The sequence below is a fragment of the Aedes aegypti genome, chromosome 2 (genome assembly GCF_002204515.2).
Source record: "Aedes aegypti strain LVP_AGWG chromosome 2, AaegL5.0 Primary Assembly, whole genome shotgun sequence".
NCBI classification, from domain to species: Eukaryota; Metazoa; Arthropoda; class Insecta; order Diptera; family Culicidae; genus Aedes; species Aedes aegypti.
The window spans coordinates 219,498,138-219,522,614 of NC_035108.1; the positions used below are offsets into that span (position 1 = coordinate 219,498,138).

At 38.3% G+C, this 24,477-nt stretch overlaps 1 protein-coding gene across 1 annotated transcript in view; it reads left to right on the forward strand.

The window, feature by feature from the left end:
* Positions 1-17,600, forward strand: part of LOC5569577 — a 75,630-nt gene extending 58,030 nt beyond the window's left edge. The window contains exons 2-4 of the mRNA XM_001658590.2: positions 11,291-11,547; positions 16,484-16,637; positions 17,351-17,600. Coding sequence (XP_001658640.1) covers positions 11,305-11,547; positions 16,484-16,637; positions 17,351-17,451 — 498 coding nt within the window. The 5' untranslated portion in view covers positions 11,291-11,304 and the 3' untranslated portion in view covers positions 17,452-17,600. The remainder of the gene's footprint in view (positions 1-11,290; positions 11,548-16,483; positions 16,638-17,350) is intronic.
* The last annotated feature ends 6,877 nt before the right edge of the window (positions 17,601-24,477 follow it).

Sequence of the window (24,477 nt, forward strand, 5' to 3'; positions counted from 1 at the left end):
TTAACTAGTGGATTTTATGGGAGATCCCTGTCGCAATGATTTGAGCAAAATATTTTAAGTTTCATACATGATTTTCAGGAGAATTCAAGGTGAATCCATGGGAAAATTATTTTAGGAATCTCTGGAGGCATTCAATTATAATAATACTCATTTTACTGCTATGAATAGATAAGGGCCTGTGTCATATAAAAAAACATCAAAGGATCGCTGAATACGTCAGTATATTGCAGGTATATACTTATTCTAGGAAGTTTTTGGATGAACGAGAACACCTAGTTTTTATTATTTATTGACACCGCCTTCAGCTTCGCTGTACAGACTGAATATCCCTTATCATTCTAATAGATTTGTCTAACAATATTCTTAAAACGATTTCTATCAAAATTGACATCAAAGCCATCTACTTCATTTTAAAGATAAAAGAATTTCTCTAGAGGATAATTTTGGCCGGAAACTGTACGGTATCGAGTTGTCCGGATTAGAGAACGTTGACGTAAAAGACGCGCTGATACAAAGAATTTCGCCTGCTGCAGAAGCTCTGGGTTGTCAATCCGGTTACTTATTTCGTCATAAGCGAACATTCTTTGGAGGTTAACTCGTCGATAGTGTAATGACTCCAGCCCTATTAGTTGACGCCGACTATCATACGCAGGCATCAGAATAGGATTCGCCCACGGTAATCTCCTTAGGGCATATCGGACGTAGCATCGTTGCACTCTTTCTACACGAGCGATTTGAGTTTCGTGGTGTGGAGCCCGTACTTAAACAGCATATTCCAGGATGCTTCTTACAAGTGACCAGTACGCAGATTTTAAAGAATATGGATCAGTGTCTCCATATTTCAATATACAGTCAACAAGGCTGACTCTCAGTAGGATCCGTCATCGTTGATTTCTTCTTTGTGTGAATGATTTTTTGACAATACGTACACGAATCTGATAGAGCGTGCATTCAGTTTTTCAATTACTTTATCTACACTGAATCTCATTTACCTACTGACATTCGGTGGCAGCAAATTCAATTTCGCCTGTGAAAAAACTCATTTTCACCAAAATAGCATGCGCAAATAGCAAAAGTTGTACTTTTTTCTCAAAAGACATCCATGATTTATCAACATTGCCGTTTTCTTACACCAATGATATAAAATACAGTCGTATATTTTTATATTCAATTCTCAATCCAATGCCTCTAGATGAAACTGAATATTGAAATGACACCAATAGTGGGTGAAACTGAATGTGTGCGTGTGTTACACCCACTCTCATTCTCGTCACATTCGCTCTCATAGTCAGATTGGCTTCGTGCTAGCGGAGTTTGTTTTTGTCCGTTTTCGCACTGATCGGGAATAATTGAGCGGAATTTTTATGACACTGATATGGTCGGCGTTAAGTCAGAGGGAACCAAGTACAAAACATGGGAAAATTTGATTATTCTCTAATTAGATGCAAAATTACATTACCTCCGTTTCACTTTGACCAGATTTGATGAATTCTGTAAACTGCAAGAGATGTGTGACAAATTTACTTTGAATGATAAAAAAAAATCGATAGAAGTGTGCAGTCAGAGTGGACCTAGTGCTTATTACTAGAATAGCGAAAATGATCAGCGCACTGAGGAATGCGAGGAAATGAAAAACATTTCAAGAGTTTTGTCAGATTTTTCGACATCGAATGGTTCTTCTACTTATCCATCAATAGAAATCTATGAATATTACCCAATTCGATGCATTTGATTTTGATTTTCGATCATTTACCATATTTGGATGGGTGGTCAAAAATTGCAACAATTTCTGTGCAGACAGAGCGGACCAAGTGTTGAAAAGCAATAAACAGATTGATTATTGCATTTTTTGAGTCAATTTCAGTGTCCGATAGAAGCTTATGGTAGTTCTGTGGTGTATGTATGGAATGTGCTAGAACCCGCTTATTGGACCAGTATATTTTGGTCGGTACTCAAGATTTTCACTTGGTCCACTCTGATTGAACACATATTTGAAAATTTCTGGTCTTCAATGCCCTGACCCTGCAAAACCTTAATTTTCAAGCTATCGTAATGCCACTGATCTCGGTATTGATGAATGGAATATAAAATAATTTACGATACTGGTATCGAAGGGCCTTGATGATCTACCCATCTTTGAGATATGCACCCAGTTTGACCATGCAAGCATTAAATGATTGTTATTTTCCTAGAAATTGTGCAGTCAGAGTGAACCAACTTACTGAACGGTGGTCTTTAGTTCAATCAGAGTGAACCAAGTGCACATAGTCCATCAAAAAATCGGTCTATCAGAGATTTGGATTTTGATTTTTCATGATGTTCACTTCACATTATATTGTTTAGAAATAATACAAAGACGTGTAGAAATATTGAACCTAAATTTAAACGAGTTATAAAATTACAGAGCGTTAGACTTCAAACCCATTTTTCTCAAAATATGAAAAATGTCACTTGGTCCACTCTGACTTAACGCCGACCATATGGATCGCCGAAATCCAGTTACCAAATCTCGGATCTGAGAAAATTCTTCAAAATATAAGAATCTTCTAGGGTCCAGTATTGTAAGTTATTCTTTTATATCTTCTTCTTCTTGGCATTTCCATCCTCACTGGGACAGAGGCTGCTTCTCAGATTAGTGTTCTTATGAGCACTTCCACAGCTATTAACTGAGAGCTTTCTTTGCCAAAGTTGCCATTTTTGCAATCGTATATCGTGTGGCAGGTACTCAATGCCCAGGGAAGTCAAAGAAATTTCCTTTACGAAAAAATCCTGGACCGACCGGGAATCGAACCCAGACACCTTCAACATGGCTTTGCTTTGTAGCCGCGGACTCTAACCACTTGGCTAAGGAAGGCCCCTCAGTCCCTTCTTTTACATAGAAATGATGAATTGATCTCCGTTAACTCACGTAGAATCATATGCCGAAACTCCAAAGAGTTCTTGGAACACCTTAACTTGCACACATTCTAGCATTTTTAAGAACCAAATATATCAATAATTTGTTAATGATACTAAAATAGCAAAATTTATCTATATAATAAAAATAAATTTCATACAAGTAGACTCCAAAAGGCAAGACCTCGTTTTACGAACTAAGCTCTCTCGTTTTATGCACTGATTCAATTTACGAAAGAATTCAATTTATTCAACCCCGATCTAGTTCATAAATTGAGGTTACAGTGTACCGTACAATTTGATGTAGTTTTGAATAGTTCGTCACTTATATTTGACTTATATAATATAAAAAATAATAGTTATAATAGAACTTGCATATGGTCTGAAATCTCTTAGCGAAAACTGTTTTTACAAACTGGGACCATTTTTGTAATCTAAGTCATAAATTCCATATAACGTTAAACGCCTAGAGGTATGTAATGCCCAATAAATGTTACTCAATTAATTAAATTTTGTTCGATTTATGCTCCGTTATCAAAGTAACCTCAAAAAGAAAACCGACTTTTGATTATTTGAAAAATTACACTATTCGACAAAAAAAGTCGATCTGAATGCACAGAGACCGGACACTTACTTACTTACCAGTCAGGCTAAGGCCTGGGTGGCCTCTGCTGTACGTAGGAGACGTCTCCATTCGACTCGGTCCATGGCTGCCCGTTGCCAGCCACGCATTCTGCGAAGGGTCCGCAGATCGTCCTCAACTTGATCGACCCATCTTGCTCGCTGCGCACCACGTCGTCTTGTGCCGGTCGGATTGTTTTCGAGAACCATTTTCACCGGGTTGGTATCCGACATTCTGGTGACATGCCCGGCCCACCGCAGCCTCCCAATTTTTGCGAGGTGGACAATGGTTGGTTCTCCCAGCAGCTGGTGCAATTCATGGTTCATCCGCCTTCTCCACGTTCCGTCTTCCATCTGCACTCCGCCGTAGATGGTCCGCAACACCTTCCGTTCGAAAACACCAAGGGCGCGTTGATCCTCTGCACGTAGGGTCCATGTTTCGTGCCCATAGAGGAGTACCGGTCTAATCAGCGTCTTGTAGATGGTCAACTTCGTGCGATGGCGAACTTTGCTCGATCGGAGCGTTCTGCGGAGTCCAAAGTAGGCACGATTTCCAGCAACGATGCGTCTCTGGATTTCTCTGCTGGTGTCGTTGTCGGCGGTCACCAGTGAGCCCAAGTACACGAATTCTTCGACAACCTCGATTTCATCACCGTCAATATGAACTCGAGGTGGGGGGCGTGCCGTGTCTTCTCTTGAGCCCCTCGCTATCATGTACTTCGTCTTTGACACATTGATGTTCAGTCCGATTCGCCTAGCTTCAGCCCTTAGTCGGATGTACGTATCCGCCATCGTCTCAAAGTTCCGTACTACGATATCAATGTCGTCGGCGAAACCAAGTAACTGAACGGACTTTCTGAAAATCGTGCCACTCGTGTCTATCCCCGCTCTTCTTATCACACCCTCTAAAGCAATGTTGAACAGTAAACACGAAAGGCCATCACCTTGCCGTAACCCTCTGCGAGATTCGAAGGGACTCGAGAGTGTCCCTGATACTCGGACTACGCACATCACTCGCTCCATCGTCGCCTTGATCAATCTTATCAGTTTGTCCGGGAAACCGTATTCGTGCATAATCTGCCATAGCTGTTCTCGATCGATTGTATCATAGGCCGATTTAAAATCGATGAATAAATGATGTGTGGGTACATTGTATTCGCGGCATTTCTGCAACACCTGGCGGATGGCGAATATCTGGTCCGTTGTTGCTCGTTCGCCCATAAATCCTGCCTGATATTGTCCAACGAATTCTCTAGCAATTGGTGATAGACGGCGGCATAGAATTTGGGAGAGTACCTTGTAGGCGGCGCTCAAAATTGTGATCGCACGATAATTGGCGCAATCCAACTTGTCGCCCTTTTTGTAGATGGGACACACGACACCTTCCATCCACTCCTCCGGCAATACTTCCTCCTCCCAAATCTTGGAAATAACCCAGTGCAGCGCTCTTGCCAGTGCATCACCACCGTATTTTAGCAATTCGCTAGGAAGTTGGTCCACTCCAGCGGCTTTGTTGTTTTTCAACCGTCTAATCTCCGTTTCTACCTCTTGGAGATCTGGAGGCGGAAGTCTTTCGTCGTCCGCGCGTGCTCCCAAAGTTATTTCCGTGCCACCTCCGCTACTGGCCACATCACCATTAAGGTGCTCGTCGTAGTGCTGCCGCCACCTTTCGACCACCTCACGTTCGTTCGTGAGAAGATTTCCGTCAAAGTCTCTGCACATGTCGGCTTGTGGCACAAAGCCTTTGCGCGAACGGTTAAGCTTCTCGTAGAACTTCCGTGAGTCTTTAGCGCGGAACAGCTCTTCCATCGCTTCGCGATCTCGTTCTTCTTGATGGCGCTTTTTTCTTCGGAAGATCGAGTTTTGTCTGTTCCGCGCCTGTTTATACCGTGCCTCGTTCGCTCTCGTGCGGTGTTGCAGCATTCTCGCCCATGCTGCATTCTTCTCATTCTTCAACTGCTCGCATTCGCCGTCGTACCAGTCATTTCTCTGATTCGGGGCCGCTGGACCTAGTGCTGCTGTTGCGGTGCTACCTATGGCGGATCTTATGTGCCTCCAGCCATCTTCAAGAGTGGCGGCGCCGAGCTGCTCTTCCGTTGGTAGGGCCACTTCCAACTGCTGCGCGTATTCTTGGGCTACTTCTGAGTCCCGTAGCCGCTCGATGTTAAGCCGCGGCGTTCGGCTTCGACGCGAGTTTGTCACCGTCGAAAGTTTTGAGCGCATGCATATAGCAACTAGGTAGTGATCCGAATCTATATTCGCACTGCGGTATGTGCGAACATTGGTAATGTCAGAGAAGAATTTTCCGTCGATTAGAACGTGGTCGATTTGGTTCTCGGTTAGGTTATCGGGTGATCTCCAGGTGGTCTTATGGATATCTTTACGGGGGAAGAAGGTGCTTCGGACTACCATACCACGAGAGGCTGCAAAGTTGACGCATCGTTGGCCGTTGTCGTTAGATACGGCGTGCAGACTGTTCCGCCCGATCACCGGTCTGTACATCTCCTCTCGTCCTACCTGTGCGTTCATGTCGCCAACAACGATTTTCACGTCACGCGGCGAGCATCCGTCATAAATCTGCTCCAGCTGCGCGTAAAACGTCTCCTTCTCGTCGTCGGGTCTCCCTTCGTGTGGGCAGTGTACGTTGATGATGCTGTAGTTGAAGAAACGGCCTTTTATTCTCATCTTGCACATCCTTGCGTTGATCGGCTGCCACCCGATAACGCGTTGTCGCATCTTGCCCAACACTATGAAGCCAGTTCCTAGCTCATTTGTGGTGCCACAGCTTTGGTAGAAGGTAGCCGCTCGATGCCCGCTTTTCCACACCTTCTGTCCAGTCCAACAAAGTTCCTGCAGCGCTACGATATCGAAGTTACGGGGATGTAGTTCGTCATAGATTATCCTGTCGCAACCTGCGAAACCAAGTGACTTGCAGTTCCATGTTCCAAGTTTCCAATCGTAATCCTTATTTCGTCGCGTGGGTCTTTGCCGATTGTTCCGGGTCGTATTATCTCCTATGTTATTCGCAATAAGGTTTTTTACGGGTGGCTTATTGGGCCTACGCCAACACTCCTGTCTCGCCGGAGCGCCATCGTGCCAGCTCTGTTTAACGTCCCAACTAACACTAGGACGATCGCGCTGATGGGGCTACCACCTTGGATTTAGCTGTGCGCGATTCAGCATTTCTTGCTCAGCCGCTGGATACCAGAACAGACGCTGTTTGAGCCGCACCTCCTGGTGAACAGACGCTCGAGACGTACCTCCTCAATCTAGCTGATGTCAGAAGGACAACAGTGCCCAGGCTGCACTACCAGCTAAGTACGCAACCCTTAGCTGGCGGTCTTTGTCATCGTTTGACCCGTGGAAGCGTGAGGTAGGAACCCCGGAAGACCGGACACCCCGGACTTAAATTTATACTTTTAAAAATAATGACGTTTTCAGAATTTTCGTGTCTGGCCCAGGTCATTTTTAAAATATACTTGAACATTTTGCATTTTTTTTTAAATCTAATCTAATCAATAACCCGACAAAGTGTTTTATTTTCAGGAAAGCAGAATTCATGTGCCATATCATTTTTTAAACTTGAAATTCAATATGAAGAGTTGTATATTAAGATTTGCATGGACTCCCCCACCCCCCTTTTTGTACCCTCCCCATTTTTAAAGTATTGCAAATGATGGAATATCTGATATAAATGGTTGAAATAAGCTTTTTTTTTGTGATTCTCTCCAGAAATATCGTGGTTTAGAGTTGTGTTTCATCCTTTGACCTTGACGCTTGCTCCTGCGGGGCCGGCGATGAGGGCAGGATCAAACATGTCGCGCGTCGGTCAAGTGGAAGTGAAAAAAAATCGCGATCGCTTAGTTGTGTTTGATCTTCCGACCTTGACGCTTGCTCCTGCGGGGGCCGGCGATGAGGGCAGGATCGCGCGTCGGTCGAGTGAGAGTGAAAAAGTGGCGTGATCCGTTAGTTGTGTTTCATCCTTCGACCTTGACGCTTGCTCCTGCCGTGGCCGGCGATGAGGACAGGATCAAACATGTCGCGCGTCGATCGAGTAAAGTGAAAAAGTGCCGCGTCGATTAGTTCTTTTTGATCTTCCGACGTTGACGCTTGCTCCTGGGGAGTGCGTCAAGAAAGCCCCAGCAGTCGTCAGTTGTTTTCCCTCACGGGTTGCGCGCCTATTTTCTCTGAGTGCTTTTATATAGCTGAGCAAATGAGTGAAGCTGAAAGAGGATTGTTGCTGCTCAAGGATGACGGATCAATTGGTGAGCTCGTTTCATGCTATTGTTTCTAATCTATAAAATATGTATGACTGCACCTTTAATCGTTAAAACGGTGAGACGTAAATATGATTTTTCAAAATAATATGAATGGTTCGTCACTGTGAGTGTCGACATCAACTCTGATTCACAAATTATTTCTGCCTAAATTTTTTTTATTAAAAACACCTTCCTCTTTTTACCTTTATCTTTGTAATTGAAAAAAAAAAATTTTGAATGGTTCGACACTTCATGTGTAGACTTCCAAAAGGTTCACTTTATTCAACAAACTTTGAAAGGTTCGTCACCTCAAGTATCGGCATATTTTTTCTCTACATAGATATTGTTCATATCAAATGAAAATATTATATTTACATATAAGCATGTTTATATCTCACAAATAATTATTTATCATGGTCTAATCGCTTATCAAAGTGAATCCTGTGACCCAACGATCCTTCCCATTAACAAACATCCCTCCCAGTAACCTTTGTGGAGATGCAGAGGCAAACATAAATAGCAAAGATTACACACTAACAGTTCTTCCCCCAATCCCACCTGATTGTAAGGACGTGGACGGCGCCGTTATTGACCATGTATAAATAGAGGCACTGAATTATGCACACTGAAGAAGATTATGGCCAATCCCAGCCGAACTTCTAGTTGATTCTTTGTGCATTTTCACTGACTTCGGTCAATCACGGAATAGCAACCATTGATATGTGCAGTCAGTCTAAGCTAAGCTAAGCTAAGCTCTCCAGAAATATCGTGGTTTATGGGTTGTTCTATACTGTACTATACTATACTATACTATGGAACCGTCCATAAATCGCGTGTTCATTTTAGGGGGGTGGGGTCTGTTTAAAGGTTACGGTTCATGTAAATAAAAGTAAAAAGGGGAAGGGGATGAAAACTACCAAAAATATAACCACGTGGTTTATGAAATTCAATACAGAGTCAGAATTAGGGCGAATGTGAAAAGTTGTCCATTCCCAGTAAAATCAGTTTGAAGTTAAGCGGCTATAATTTCAATTCTATATTATGTTTCTGATCGATTTAACCGCATGATGCATTTTTGTATGATCCATTACAATATTACCTTTGTAGTAAACCATTTGATTTATTTTCATATTATGAATAACATGTTAAAATAAATAAAAATGCATCATGCGCCATTCATCAGAATTCAGAAGCGGAGATGAACCAGCCAAGGGCTGAAAATCTCCCTAATAAAGATAACTAATAATAATAATAATAATAAAATTCAGAATGGTTGCGCCCCTCGGTTTTTCGTCTCCTTCAGTTTGACAGCAGCGATTGCGTCTTAAGACATCGTCTTTCTGGTTTGATTATCATCAGCTTCACCGTTTTGTAGGCTTCGTGGCCTTGCGGTTAGCGGCGTCAGCCGTTTAGGCGTATTGTGTCATGAAGTGTGGGTTCGATTCCTGCTCCAGTCGTTGGAAACTTTTCGTCAAACGAAAAATTCATCATTGGGCTACTGGGTGTTTCGTATTGTCCGTTGCCTAATGTTTGTGATCGTTCAGTCTGTGCAGCCTTGAGTCTTTTTTTTTTGTTACGCTCTTTCACACGAACCATCATCACTATCGCCCTTCTGCATTCTCAGTTTCAAGTGCGCCCTGCTGCCACACTCAATCTCAAATGCGCCCGGGGCGAAGATGGGCGAAATAGACATCAGAGTTCGTATGGAAAGAGAAAATCAAATGCGCCTTTATGTTTTCTCATCTATTCCGTATAAAACGTTATTTTTAAGAAACAGATGTGCAATAAATGATTGTAATTTATCAAAAAAACTGTTAGGTGAATAAAACTCATTTTAGGCCGTTATTCTGGTACTGTATTGAAATATTAAATACTGAATAAAATCGTTTTTCTACACTCAAAAAAATCCAAACGTCTTTGCTACGTGAAAAATCACGTAGATCATTCCAAATTCATTTTGCCTCCACTTTACCTGACTAAAATAAAGATCACTAAGCCCTTCATAATCATCAAATAGTGAATCGGTAATTGTTACTGAGGTTACCTATCGCACTTACGTGAAATTCACGTAGGTGCCTAAGTTCATTTGACATCTGCATGTTGTACGTACATTCGGTGTTGAGCGCAAATCCTAAGATGGCGCCCGCTTGATTTTTGAGGAACTCCAGAAGCTGCTGAACTTCAAACCCTGTGTTAGATTGATTTTAAGGTAAATATGCTTTGAATACCGAAGAATCCCTGCATTACTTCATATTTTATACCTGATTTATAACCTCTATCAATTATAGCACGCGAAGGCGAAGGCCACAACAAGACAGAAAAAAACTCACAACATTTGGGAAACAGGATTCACAATGCTCAGATTGAATATAAATATATAACAATCTTTTAGGTCTGTTTACATTTTACAATTGGTTAGTTATAGAGTTATTAGAGATCAGGTTGGTCTTTACTCCAGTTAAATTTAATGCAAAACCATCTAGGTCCTATAGAAACGCTTCGTAAAGGCTACCGGAAAATTCACGTTTTCCAATTTTTCAAAGGAATTTTTGTGACCAAAATGAAGTATTATCAGTCATTATAGTAAACAAGAAACAAAATAATCTGCAAGGGGTCCTCCATAAACCACGTGATTATATTTTTGGTAGTTTTCATCCCCCTTCCCCTTGTGGCCAACTCTTCAAATTTGTGTTTTTATTTACTTCAACCGTAACCTTTGAACAGACCCCCCCCCCTAAAATGAACACGCAATTTATGGACGGTCCCATGGTATAGTAAAGGGGTTGTTCATAAGCCTCGATATTTCTGGAGAGATGGCTGGTGGATTGTAGAATCACTAAAATCGCTTATTTCAACTATTTGTATCAAATTTTCCATCATTGGCAATACTTTAAAAATGGGGAGGGTTCAAAAAGGGGGGGGGGAGTCAATGAAAATCTTAATACAACTCTTCATTTTGAATTTCAAGTTATTATACTAGATTTTTAAATAAAAAACGCAAGATGTTCAAGTATATTTTAAAAATGACCTGGGCCAGACACGAAAATTCTGAAAACGCCATTATTTTTGTTTATTTTTATACTTTTAAGCCCGGGGTGTCCGGCCTCTGTGCATTCAGATCGACTTTTTTTTGTCGAACTGTGTTATTCATCCATTCCTTTGACAATCTATCAACTGCAATCGGTAGCTAGGATGCCATAACTTGTTTTAAAAATATAAATATAAAATATAATTCTTTGAAACAGCATGCATAAATATTCAAGTTTTCTTCGAAAAAACTATCAAAGATACCCCGTTTTACGGTACCTATAAAATACTATTGTCAACAGCATCAGGATCACTACTCAAAATCTAATTGTTAAAATATTATATTATATCACAGATAAAATTATATTATATTATGATGTCAAAAAAGGGTATGCTCGCTAAGGCTACACATAAAACACAGTATACAACATATAACACTGAACAATTTGAATAAATAAATCATATGCTTTCTCTTTTTATATTTTCAGCACAGTGAGATATAATGGCAGAACCATGTGTGACATCTTGTTGCCGGTGCTACTCCCTGCGAACCGGCTCGTTAATCTCGGGCATCATGGGAATCATCCTATCAATTATCTCCATTATCGTAATTTTCACCACAAGAGTCGAATTCAAAACGATTCTCATGGACTGGCTGCCGCAGAATGTTGTGAAAATCATATTTGTGCTGAACCTGTGCATGACCATTTTAATTTCATTGCTGATGATTCTTGGCGTGGCTAAGGTGAGTGCATTCCATGTCAAAGACAATCGGATTATTATACAGTACTGGACAAAAAACCTCACATTTTCTTAAATGCTATTTAAATTTTTTTCAGTCGGATACGACCTTAGTTGTGTGGGTGTTTCGAAAAGTTGAACTATTTTTTTAATCGATTCTTTTTAATTCTTCCTTCATTCTTGTTAGAGAAGCAGTTTTAGATTAATAAAATAGTTCTTCTTCTTTTTGGCATTACGTCGTCACTGGGACAGAGTCTGCTTCTCAGCTTAGTGTTCAATGAGGACTTCCACAGTTATTGCTCGAGAGCTTTCTTTGCCAAAATTGCCATTTTCGCAATCGCACATCGTGTGGCAGACAGGACGATACTCTATACCCAGGGAACTCAAGGAAATTTCCATTAAAAAATGATCCTAGACCGACCGGGGATCGAACCCAGACACTTTCAGCATGGCTTTGCTTTGTAGCCGCGGACTCTAACCACTCGGCAAAGCAAGGCTCCTAAACAAAATGAATTATGCACTTTATTTCATCACATACACATCACATATGCATGTTTCCCATATATTTTCCAATGTTATAACAAATTGAAAGCTCAATACCTAATACTCTTTAATATTATTTTGGTAAGAGAGTTTCGTCAATTCATATTTATTTTTACAATCAAATGGACATTTTGTTTTGGCAGTCACCCTTTGAAAATATATATTCTTCTCTACAGTATCGGATATGAAAATGGTTTAAAACCATACAAATTGGCAACTCCATATTACTCTGTCCCCGTCGTTTCTTGAACAAATCACTCAATTGGGTTGTTCAGCGATGAAAAAGTTAGTGTTTCGTAGGTTGATCGAAAGAGCACATTTTTCTTAGCACAACATAATGTTATTGCGCTTCAATATCTTAGTCTTTGCTTGCACTCACTATTGAATAAGAGCAATTCTCGCTGAAACCAGGCCGTCATCGGCACCCATCGTTAGAATTCCGATTTTTTGTCACTGATCGCTAGTTTTCGATAAAACTTAAGGGTGGTCCTTTCGGTTTTCTCAAATTGGTGGACCCCTCGCACGCCAGCTAGCTAAACAGTTTGCGAAAAAGCCCATTTTTTGATAAATCTTGGGCATTTCTTCACGTGATATGTCCCATATTTCCCTTGGAACACATAACAAACTTAGTGGCATCGTATAGAGAAAGGATATAGTTTTCATTTGAAGTTAAAAAAAATTTGGCGGCCGTTTTGAATTTGGCCGCCATCTTGGATTTTGTTAGAAAAATCGTTTTTTCACCATTAGCGCACCGCTTATTTTTCAATTCTGAGATCACCATCAGAAAGCTGAGGAAAAATTGCGTAAGATAGGCTACAGAAACTAGGTGAGCAATGGTATTTATCCTATGAAATGAACGATTTTCTAAGTCATGTTGTACGATTTTGACGTATACGGCGAGTGCAATCAATGCAAACATAATTTTTTGTACAATAAAGAAACAATTTCTCAATCGTTGGTATTTTATTCGAGTCGAGAGAAGAATAAGAACATTATTTTGAGTGATAAAATCTGGCGGCCATCTTGGATTTTGACGCCATCTTGATTTTAAGTAGTTGAATGAATTTTTCACCTTGATAGCACTCAGCATGTCGTAAACTCTTCTTCTTATTCTTCTTCTTGTTATTCGTCATTTTCCTGTCGTTACGTCCCTACCGGAACCGAGCCTGATACTCAGCTTTGTTAGTTGTGTTATAAATACAGGTTATTGAATAGGAATTTTCTTATATAATGCGATTTTTCATACCAGAATAATTCTTCAACATATCTTTGAATTCAGGAATTATGTATTAATAAATTCAATGAATGAAAACTGTCAAAAACATTGATTGAAATAAACAAACATTTTTTTACCATATGCATTTTTGTCATTGAATGAAGTTCATAAATTGCACGTTGGGACATTAGTAAGTCTTGTAGAAATATCTGTAGTTTTTACGTAAAACATTGCCAAACGTGAATTTACTAATAATGGAAATCTTAATTTAAAAAAAAATCTTTGATATTCTGAACCATAAAGTATTCATTTTACTACCGCCCAACATGCATGTGAATATAGCGAAATTGAAAAATGAGAAGCAGGCTTTGTTCTAATGTGGACGTAATGCCGAAACGCAGGTGTATCATTTTGAGATTGGAAAATTTCGTGGCCATCTTGGATTTCGATACTATCTTAGATTTTAGCAGTTGAATGACTGTTTGCCATCTCAGCGCTCATCATACTGAATTTTGAGGCCTCCTTAAAAAAACCAATCAGATTCTTTCTTTCTTACCTTATCTCAGCTGTTTATCCGATTGTTAATTTCTATCAATGGTTTTGACCAAATAAATGAAAGAAGTAATGCTATTTTTCAATTCGAAGATATGCAGAACAATCATTCAGGTAACAAATAAGCGTTAAAATCATATTTGATCATTAGTTTTTGAAGCTAGTTAAGCTGAGGGGCTGGCTCTGTTCCAGTAAGGACGTAACGACAGGAAAAAGAAGAACAAGAAGAAAAGTAAGTGTAATGGTAGCATTAATATTCAACATGTTGAGTGCTATCAAGGTGAAAACTCATTCTTCTACTTAAATTCAAGATGGCGTCAATATCCAAGATGGCCGCCAATTTTTTCACTCAAAATAATACTCCTATCCTTCATTTCACTCGAGCAATACACCTACGATTGAGAAATTGTTTCTTTGTTGTACAAAAAATGATGTTTGCATTGATTGCACTCGCCATATACGTCAAAATCGTAGAACATGACTTAGAAAATCGTTCATTTCATAGGGTAAATACCATTGCTCACCTAGTTTCTGTAGCCTATCGTACGCAATTTTTCCTCAGCTTTCTGATGGTGATCTCAGAATTGAAAACTAGCGGTGCGCTAATGGCGAAAAAACAATTTTTCTAACAAAATCCAAGATGGCGGCCAAATTCAAAATGGCCGCCAAATTTTTTTTAACTTCAAATGAAAGCTATATCCTTTCTCTATACGATGCCACTAAGTTTGCTATGTGTTCCAAGGGAAATATGAGACATATCACGTGAAGAAATACCCAAGATTTAACGAAAAATGGGCTTTTTCGCAAACTGTTTAGCTGGCTGGCGTACGAGGGGTCCACCAATTTGAGAAAACCGAAAGGACCACCCTTAAGTTTTATCGAAAACTAGCGATTAGTGACATAAAATCGGAATTCTAACGATGGGTGCCGATGGCGGCCTGATTTCAGCGAGAATTGCTCATAAGTAGTTTTCCTAGAAAATTTTCAACAGTTTCTATGTTTGTTACAGGAAAATAATAAGATTGAGTTTAAAGATGATAAAGATTTATTTATCTAAAATTGATCATTTTGATTTGGGAAACGAATTTGGTGCATTTTTATGAAAATTAAAATATATTATAAAATACAGTCGACTCTCCAAAACTCGATGTTCTATAACTCGATATACTCTATAACTCGATGGATTTTTCGGTCCCTTTAAATTTCCATACATCGTGCTCTCCATAAGTCGAAATTTCTATAACTCGATATCTCCACTAGTCGATGTCACGTGAGAGGGAAATTTCGCTCCATAACTCGATATCTATTTTAAAATCTTTCTTATTTGGGGAAATGTGGTCTCATTCTTGTTTGGATATGAAAAAATACTTGCAAGTTGTAATAAAAGTTGAAAAACATTGAAATGAAAAAAAATATTGGAGGTCAAAACAATGTGTTTTTTCGAGCATTTCGAATTTTTTTTCAAATAATAGTTTGTAAAGTACAATCAACAAAATAATATTACTTTCTTACAGAGGTGATTATTTATGTATTAGAAAAACAGATTTTTTTTCCTTTAGATTTAGTGACTTTTTGTTTCGGTACATTCTATAACTCGATACTGCATTTATATCATAATTCAGGGAAAAATCTAAAACTAGTGATGCATAACAAAAAAATACTCAAAAATTATGTTTAAAAATGTCATGTTAAGGTCGCTTCGTGCCGTTCTATGTCACCATTTACCGTGCACAGTAGTGTACCATTCACCGTGCGTATAGTTTTCGTCAGGAATTAATTTTGTATTTTGAAGAAACGTTGTTGGTGGAGCATCTATGTTGCTAGTAGTGTGCACACTCATTTTTAAGAGTACTCAAATATTTATTTACAATAAAAGCAATAGAAATTAAAAAAAAATAGTTAATTCATTATTTTTTCATTAAAATCGTTATAGGAGGTTTGACTGTATTGTCCAAACCATCCCATATTTACTCAAAAACTAAATATGAAGCAGTTAAATCACGACATAACAATAAATCTAATATTACCCAATAATTACATGCCTTTTACACTAATGCACGGTAATAGGAACCATACATATTGAAAAGGGTCCATTCGCCGTGCAATTGGGTTTCGACTGAAAGAAAATAAAAAAAAATCTAACTTTCATAAAATCTCATGGCTCATACGGTGAAACACATCTTACTAGTAGTATGCACAGCGAATACTTGGTGAAATTTTGAAAAATATGATACGCAAACGTTAAAATGAAAAATGTGAATTTTTGGCGTTTCTACTAAAAGTGTTACAAAATCTCATTATTAAGCAGATTTCACATGATTTTGACTATATGAACTAAGTTTTTCAAAATGCTTTGTGACAAGAACTACTTTATTTTATAAGTTCTATATTATTTTGCTAACAAAACAATAATTTGTGAAATTTGTATGAATATTCTGTAGGAATCTGTATATGTGCACGGTGAATGGAGGTTGCACGGTGACTGGTGACTAAACGGTACAACAGTCACGATGTAACCAGTCAGTTAAATCTAAATTTGTGTTAGTGTATTATTGTCTAGTACTGTAACAATATAAAAACATGTTATAAGTATATTTTATTTAGCATAATCTCAAACTTTTATTTGCAGAAAAATCATTATCTCATGATGCCATGGGTGATTCTGGGATTTATGCTGATAATAGGTCTGTTAATCAGCGTGATATACACTGCCGTGATGTATTTCATCGATGGATTCGTACTCGGTGGTACTCTTTGGTTAATTATTGGATTAATTTCAGTTGGTAAGTGAATATTTTTTGTTTAAACAACTCACTTTTATTTTAATGTTGGTATTATTATATTCTGTACTGTACTTTCAATGTTGTTTTATCTTTTTGGCAAGTATACTATAATGTTTTCTACTAACACTGAGCACTTGATTGTTCAGTTCAGTTTGATAACATTGCAATTATGCTAATGATGATACAGCCCCACCCACAAGCGCATTAGCGGTTGCCGGGATGAGTCTTCAACAACAATAATAATAATTTGTACATTGATATTAAACTGTGGTACACGTACACTGTTGCTAAACTAATATTTTGTTGTGCCACTTGACTTCCCTCTGTGGCATGGCTTATGCACTCTTACGCTATTCACAGGATAAATTATATGTTGCTTGATTTTCAAAGTGCCTCTGAAAATCCACATTCACATGTAGGGATTGTACTTTTTATACGGCTCATCAATAATGGTGGACCAAATGGAGCATGTTTAATGTACCGTGACATTTGACTCGATTCCCGGATTAAGGATTGTGGCGCGAAACAGTTCATAGCACTCACCACTTAATGTGTGTGCGGGTTTCCCACATTGGCGTACAACTAAGATCCCATCGTGACAAACAAAAATCACGTTCAGCAAAACTGATATGGTTATTGATCGATGTCCTAGAGGCGAATGAGATGGGTAAGAGTGTTAAATTAATGTTGTGTTTTTCTTTCTCTCTTTACAGTAATTTACAGCTACATGTGGGCAGTTGTATACAGCTGCTTCATTGAACAGAAAAACGAGAATGAACGTGGACAATACTCTAAACAGCCATATCGACGATAAATAAGTACAAAATTCATATTATTGAATAAAATGTGTCGCAGAAGTTACATTCTAGACCTTCGGAAACGACTTAACAATAGATACTAATCGATTTTTATTATTTATATTGTAGGCTATTAATAATTTATTTGTGTTAAGTTTAAACATTTCGATTATATAACAAAGAATTAAAAGGTTCAATAAAAATACTTTTGATACGAAAATTTGATGTATGGTAATTGATGTGAAATATCGACAATATTATCATGCATACTGTCGTCAGGGGTGAGAATAGACCAAAAAATGCGTAACGTTGAACACCTGCAAGAATTTTCAACTTCAATTGACTAAAAACCAAGAACTATACGACACCTTAACTATTGAATTCCTTTTTGAACTTTTTCATGGCCAATCGGCCTACAGAATGATTTGACGATAGTTTGAATCGACTCATTTTATCTTATCAAAAATCTTAACATGCAACACCTAATGCCAATTCAGTTTTCTAGAACAAAAATTTGATATATTTTATCAGTCACAATTGATATACTATATCCCTGAGAAGTCGAGAAAATTTCTATCCTGAGAAATCGTCGACCAGTGGGATTCGAATCCACGGTTCTCAGACCAGCAGAGAAGTATATATATTTTAATCACAATTTGTATAGGGTATCCCCAAAATATGATTTGTCAAGAAAAAATGCACGGACAATATCTCAATTATTACAAAATATTCATAGTGACCTTAAAAGTTCGGGGGTGCATATTACCACAGATACCCTTACGATACAAAAAACATTTATGAGAGCTGAGAACAATACAGTCAACTTTCCCTTACTCGATATTTCGTGTTTTTTCCCTAGCTCGATGGAATACACAGTCCCTGCAATATATCGTGCTTTGACCCTAATATGTAAGTCGATATTTCTCCAACTTGGTGTACCGAGAATCGATGTTGTCAATTTCATTTTCCCATACAAGTTTCAACTTGTAACTTGTTTAGTTACGAAACTATAGGTTGTCAAATTAAAGGTTTCTTAAGGAACCTTTTTCAGTTGAAGCAGGTTCCCAGCAGAACTAAATTCGGAGAACACATTCTCTAAGTCGCAATTTGTAACTTTTTTTATGGAAGCTCCTCTAGGGGTCATTCAAACTTTTGCTCCCACAAAAATAAAATTGTTAGAAAATTTCGAATTGCTAGCTTTTTTCAATCAAATTTATTTATTTATTTATTTATTTCGTCAATCAATAGTAGACTACACGTTTGCTTAATTCACACCGCATCACCGCTGTTGGTTGTCAGATCAAAGTGATATTGATAGTTTTAGTTTTAGTCCATCAGCCATCAGCTGATATGACCGATATTGTGCAACTCTGGTAACTTCAACCATTCGTCATCTTTGATGTTCACTTCACATGAGCCATCACCGGCTCCGGTTCTTCGGATTCCGGTTCAAGAACGGGGTTTCGACTGAGGCAATCGGCATGTTGCATCTTTTCCCCCTTTCGGTGTACTAAATCAAAATCGTACTCTTGGAGTTTCAGTAACCACTTGCCAACTACCGGTAACATCACTTTCTTCGCTATCGTTTTCTTCACGGCTTCGCAATCCGTTACAACCACAAAGTGTCTTCCCAGCAAATATTTACGGTATCTTTCCACTGATTCAACAACTGCGAGTTCGTAACTATACTTCAGGCATTCAACTGGCTAAGTTTTTTTGGCTAAAGTAGCTTATGGGGTGCAAACCATCTTCCATTTGCTGTAACAGTATTCCGGACAGACCGTGCGAATAAGCGTCTGTATGTACTTCTAGATTTCGAGCAGGGTCGTACATGACTACGACCGGCCCATTCACAAGAGCTTCTTTTAGCTTCCCGAAAGCTGTTTCTTGTTCTTCTTCCCACGTGAACGGTTCATCTTTCTTCGTAAGTAGTGTTAATGGTTCGGTGATAATACTGAATTCTTTCACGAATCGACGTAAGTAATTGGCTAAGCCAAGAAACTCGCGAATATTGCGCACATTTACTGGTTGGGGAAATTCACTGATTGCACGAATCTTTTCTTTTCCCGGTAATATTTCATCTTCGCTTACTTCGTGGCCCAGAAAGTCGAGGCTGACTTTCAGAAACTGAGTCTTCTCCAAATTTACTGTTAGACTAAATTCCATTAACCGCTTCAACAGAGCCTCAAATTTTTGCAACACATCATCTACAGCGTGATGTATCGAGAATTGCATCCTTTGGAACATGGCACCACCGTTCCAAAGGGCATTTTCACATACTTGAAATGTCCAAAAGGCGTCGAGAATGCAGTAAAATTTCTGCTATTCTCCACTATCGGAATTTGATGATAGCCTCGAAATATGTCCACAGTGGTGAACAGTCGATTGCCAACTAATCGGTTGAGCCAATCCTCGATAACTGGCATCGGCCAAGAATCCTTCACTGTTCTAGCGTTAACAGCCCGATTATCGACTACCATGCGCCAATCGTCGTTCTTCTTACGCACTAACACTGTTGGGCTGTTGTATGGGGAGTAAGATGGACGAATTATATTCGCTGCTAACAAATCATAATCTACATATCTATCTACAATCATATCTACAATCATATAGAAATCATATCTACAATAGTCTCCACCACTTTTTCTCGCGAGTACTCCAATGGATACTGTTTTGTATGTTTCGGCTTTTCGGCACCGATAAGTTAAACCAGCATCTCACAATCTCTCCATCTGCGGTACCTATTTCTAGGTAGTTTTTTGCGAAACATGGTCGATAGCACTAGTAGAAGCATTAGCCGTAGAAGGCCAATGTCGCGACTGTTCGTGTGACAAACATCTAGTTTGCCACGCTTTGACAGTCTGAGTACCGGGTCTATAAGTGTCAAATCAAATTTTTTGACCATAATAAAACATTGTCTACAACATAGCGCTAAACAAACAATCAAAAACTTCAATAGTAAGTATTATAAAATAATTCTATTTTGTGATAACAGCGCCACTAGCGTTCTACTGCTTATACTTCTATTATAGCACTTGATAAGTTCAAAACATTTCTTTCGCTCTTCACCAACACTATCCACGTTTATCTCTTCAGCAACGATAGGTTCATAAGCTCGGATGCTGAACACCTTATTTTGTGTATCACTCTTATCCGACAATGGTCCACTCTGCCTCTCATCGTTGTGTTGCTCCGCAATCTTCTCAATTCACACACCACCCTTCTTTACGAAACGAATATCTTCACGATCGAGAATGTCCCTTCCGATTATCATCGAGTTCGCTTGAACTTTGTTGGGAACTACACAAACATCGCACTCTACTACAATCCCATCAAGATTGATCACTTCGGCACTCTTTCCCCGAACTTGCACTTTATTACCACCGAACCCTACTAGTTCGATATTGCACGGCTCAACACAGTTCAGTATACCAGCGCAGCCTTAAGTGTTCGGAATATAAGTCAAAACGGTAGTCACCACCGAGCCACAATCGTAAAGTGCATCTATTTCAGAATTTCCGACAATCACTGTTTTCACGAAATTGCTTGGCTGACGGATTTCTTGCATGGGTCGAGAAAACGGTTTCGTAGTAGTTTTACTGCAATTTTTCGCGATATGACCCTTCTGATTACACCGATAGCACTCAAAGTTCGCGTGATATTTCCCGGCACTACATATTAGCAGCCACATGACTCCACAGATCTCGAACCTCTGCCAACCATTTTAGCTGCTTGAGTAATTCTGGCAGTGTACTCACTTGGGTTATGGTTCCGAATGTCCCTTCCAAGCTTAGCACAATGTATTTGAATGTGGCCTCATCAGTTAACTTCCCCTTTCTACCTAATGCGACATGACTATTAGAGTGGTTCAAAAAATCGTTTTTGCTTCACACCGCTCATTCGATTGTAGATCAAATTCAGAGTGTCCTCCCAAAGTTTGAGCTCATTTGGATGGAAACTGAGACTGCACAAGCTCTTTAAAGTTTATATGGGAATTATTATGAGAAAAGCAACCAATTCATTCAATCGGTCATAGTGTTTGCCCATGTGCTCTTGGGGATTAGAGCTACGTTGATACTGTGAGATACATTTATCAGCTACAACTTTGCCGAAGACCGTTTTCAAATCGGACGCCTCAGTAATTAGTTACTAATTTATATCCAGTCACAAATTCTTCAGCAGTGCTCATTTAACTTTTGAACAGGCAGCATTGCTGCACCTGGCGCGAAAGATAGCACGCACAAATCATGGCTACTATGTTTAACTGCATATATCCAGTGATGCCTGCAGAACAGCCCATTAATTATAGCCAAAGTTTTACAGCTCATTCAAAAATCAATAACTAATTACTGGAGCGTCCGATTTAAAAACGGTCTTCAGCAAAGTTGTAGCTGATTATTGTATCTCACAGTATCAACATAGTTCTAATCCTCAAGAGCACATGGGCAAACACTATGACCGATTGAATGAATTGTTTACTTTTCCAATAGTATTTCCCATATAAACTTTAAAGGGCTTGTGCAGTCTCAGTTTTCATCCAAATGAGCTCAAATTTCAGGAGGACACTCAGTCTCCAGTCTTTCGTGTGGAAGTTTCTTTCGGTTAATCATCGCTTGATGAATACCGACAGCGTCAACGGACGTATGAAAATCGAGAATTAAAGTTGTCTTAAATTCATCGCACGTATTCACAGCCACACCAGTGAACCATAGCTTGGCTGCGCCATTTAGGTTCAAGATTTCACATTGGAACTTCCATTCGTCGTTACCCTGGTATAGAGCTGCCGCCTTCACAATAGAATCAACCCATTGTTTCAGCAGTTAAAAATAACAGAAGTTGATAAAATATTGTTATCAAGATGGCTTTGTTCTCAACTTGTTATATTTTTAGTAACACATTCATAACAACATTTGTTATATTTTTGACATCGCATTTATAAGTTTGTTGCAAGTAACATCCGATGTTATAAACAGTAACATAGTTTGCAATAATTTTGTTATTTTGTAACATTCTTGCAGCACATTCTGTAATAATTTTTATATAATTGTAACAGGGTTTGTTATATTTTAGTTGAATTTGATGCAAATTTTGTTAGAATTTTTGTTATTTTAACTGCTAACGGTACATGTTTTATAACAACTGGTGATAAAAAATATTCATATCAGGGGAACGAATTCTATTATAATCTTGTTACTTCCGTCTGGTTGGGTAGTATCGCATGTTCAAATGCTAATCGCGATCCCGTAACAAAATTGATCCTGTCTACAGAATTGTAAGAGGATTTTTAAAGACGTTCGGATTTACAAAGATATTGCGGCCACTCAATTCAACGGGAGATATATTACTGACTAGGAATGTATAATAGATGAGAAGCAAAATGAAAGCCCCCAATGGATTACTTGCTTTGATTTTGCCCACAGTTGAGCAGCAGAAGTTTTCTCGATTCATTTTGTATGGGGAAAGGCATTACTCGAAAAAATATTTGGTAGGCGTAATAGTCATTATCATCACGTACAACCGGTACCAAATATTTTTTCGAAAATTATTCCCAATTTTGAGAAATAATTCGTTAGATGCTTTTCACCATACAAATATTTTTCGCGTTACCTTTTAGCGATCTTTTGTGCATAGACGCTAGCGCATGTGCGTTACTATGTGGCGAGTAGCAAATCAGGGCATGGATGTAACCCATTGTTGGGTGGCGTTAGGGTGATCCACAAATTCAAAATTGAAGTTCAATATTAAAATATATCCGTTATACAAGCTTGTTCAGCAATATGGTTGCCAATATGTTGTAGGTTCACTGTATAGTATTTATTTCATTTCAACAGCATCCGTTTTCTTGGAAATATTGATTGTTCAACTAAGGTCGAGTGTTTTACTTATAACTCTCGCTAGAGCTATGCGATTTGAGGTTTATTATGAGAATTTGTTTTAGTGATTAGTTCAATTTTATCAGCATTCCATTATTTTTTCACTGTTTGATAAACATAACTGAACTTAAATCTAGCATTTACCCACCAAAAATAACAAAGATAATCTCACTGAATGAAAGGTCGGATTTTCTCAGAAATAAATATGTTACAACTCTGTTGTAATCTATTGGTCGGGTTCTCTCCCATGAATTTGAAAATTTTTCATCGAGGGACATGAAAGTTGTACAGTTTTGGAGATTTAGGGCTATTTTAAAGAGATATTTCCACATTTGAAAAAAAAAATCCTAGTTGTTGTATCATTTACCAATCAAAAACAAATTAAACAAACATCAGGTTCACTTGCAACCTTCAAAAGATATGATGTCCAAACATATTTCCTGTAAATTTGAAGTATTTTGTTTTACGGGATCACAAGTTACAGTAGTTTTTGTGTTTAATAGAATATTAATATGGTTTATACGCATGTATTAAATAAAATAATTCTATAACCAATAATCAAATGTCTATTAGATTTTCACTTGACATTAAAATATATATTGTTTGAGCGAGTTCATTGGAAATTTTATAGCATTTCATCGGGGGTAAGCGAAACCATCGTTATATGAAGTTTTTAACCTATCTTGAAGAATATTTTAACAATGATAAAAAATCAAAACTTGGAGTGACAAAACTAAAGGTCAAAACAGGTGTTCATCGAATTTTTATTTTAAAATTTCAAAATTTTTGAATGGCAACACATATTTGATCTGTTCAAATTCTGGAATGTCGTACATTTAGAAGCATTTTTGAGAAGATATGAAAATAGCAGTACTTTGAATTATTCTAAGCTTCCAATTTTTAACTGCATCATAAATCATTAACGTAAAATAAAAATAAATTGATTATTAAAACTTATGTTAATCAATCCAAAATTTATGTAAATTTTTCATCTAAGTTTATCAAATGTTTTGAAATAATATCATATCCGAAGATAGTTCAAACTAGGTTGATGGGATATGTTTTAAATGTCAAACATGAAAAAATAGTAGCTATAATCTGGTTATGATCATCATTTTCATTCATATAGATTTCCATACTCACTAAAAAGATAACCAAAATTAAGTTCTC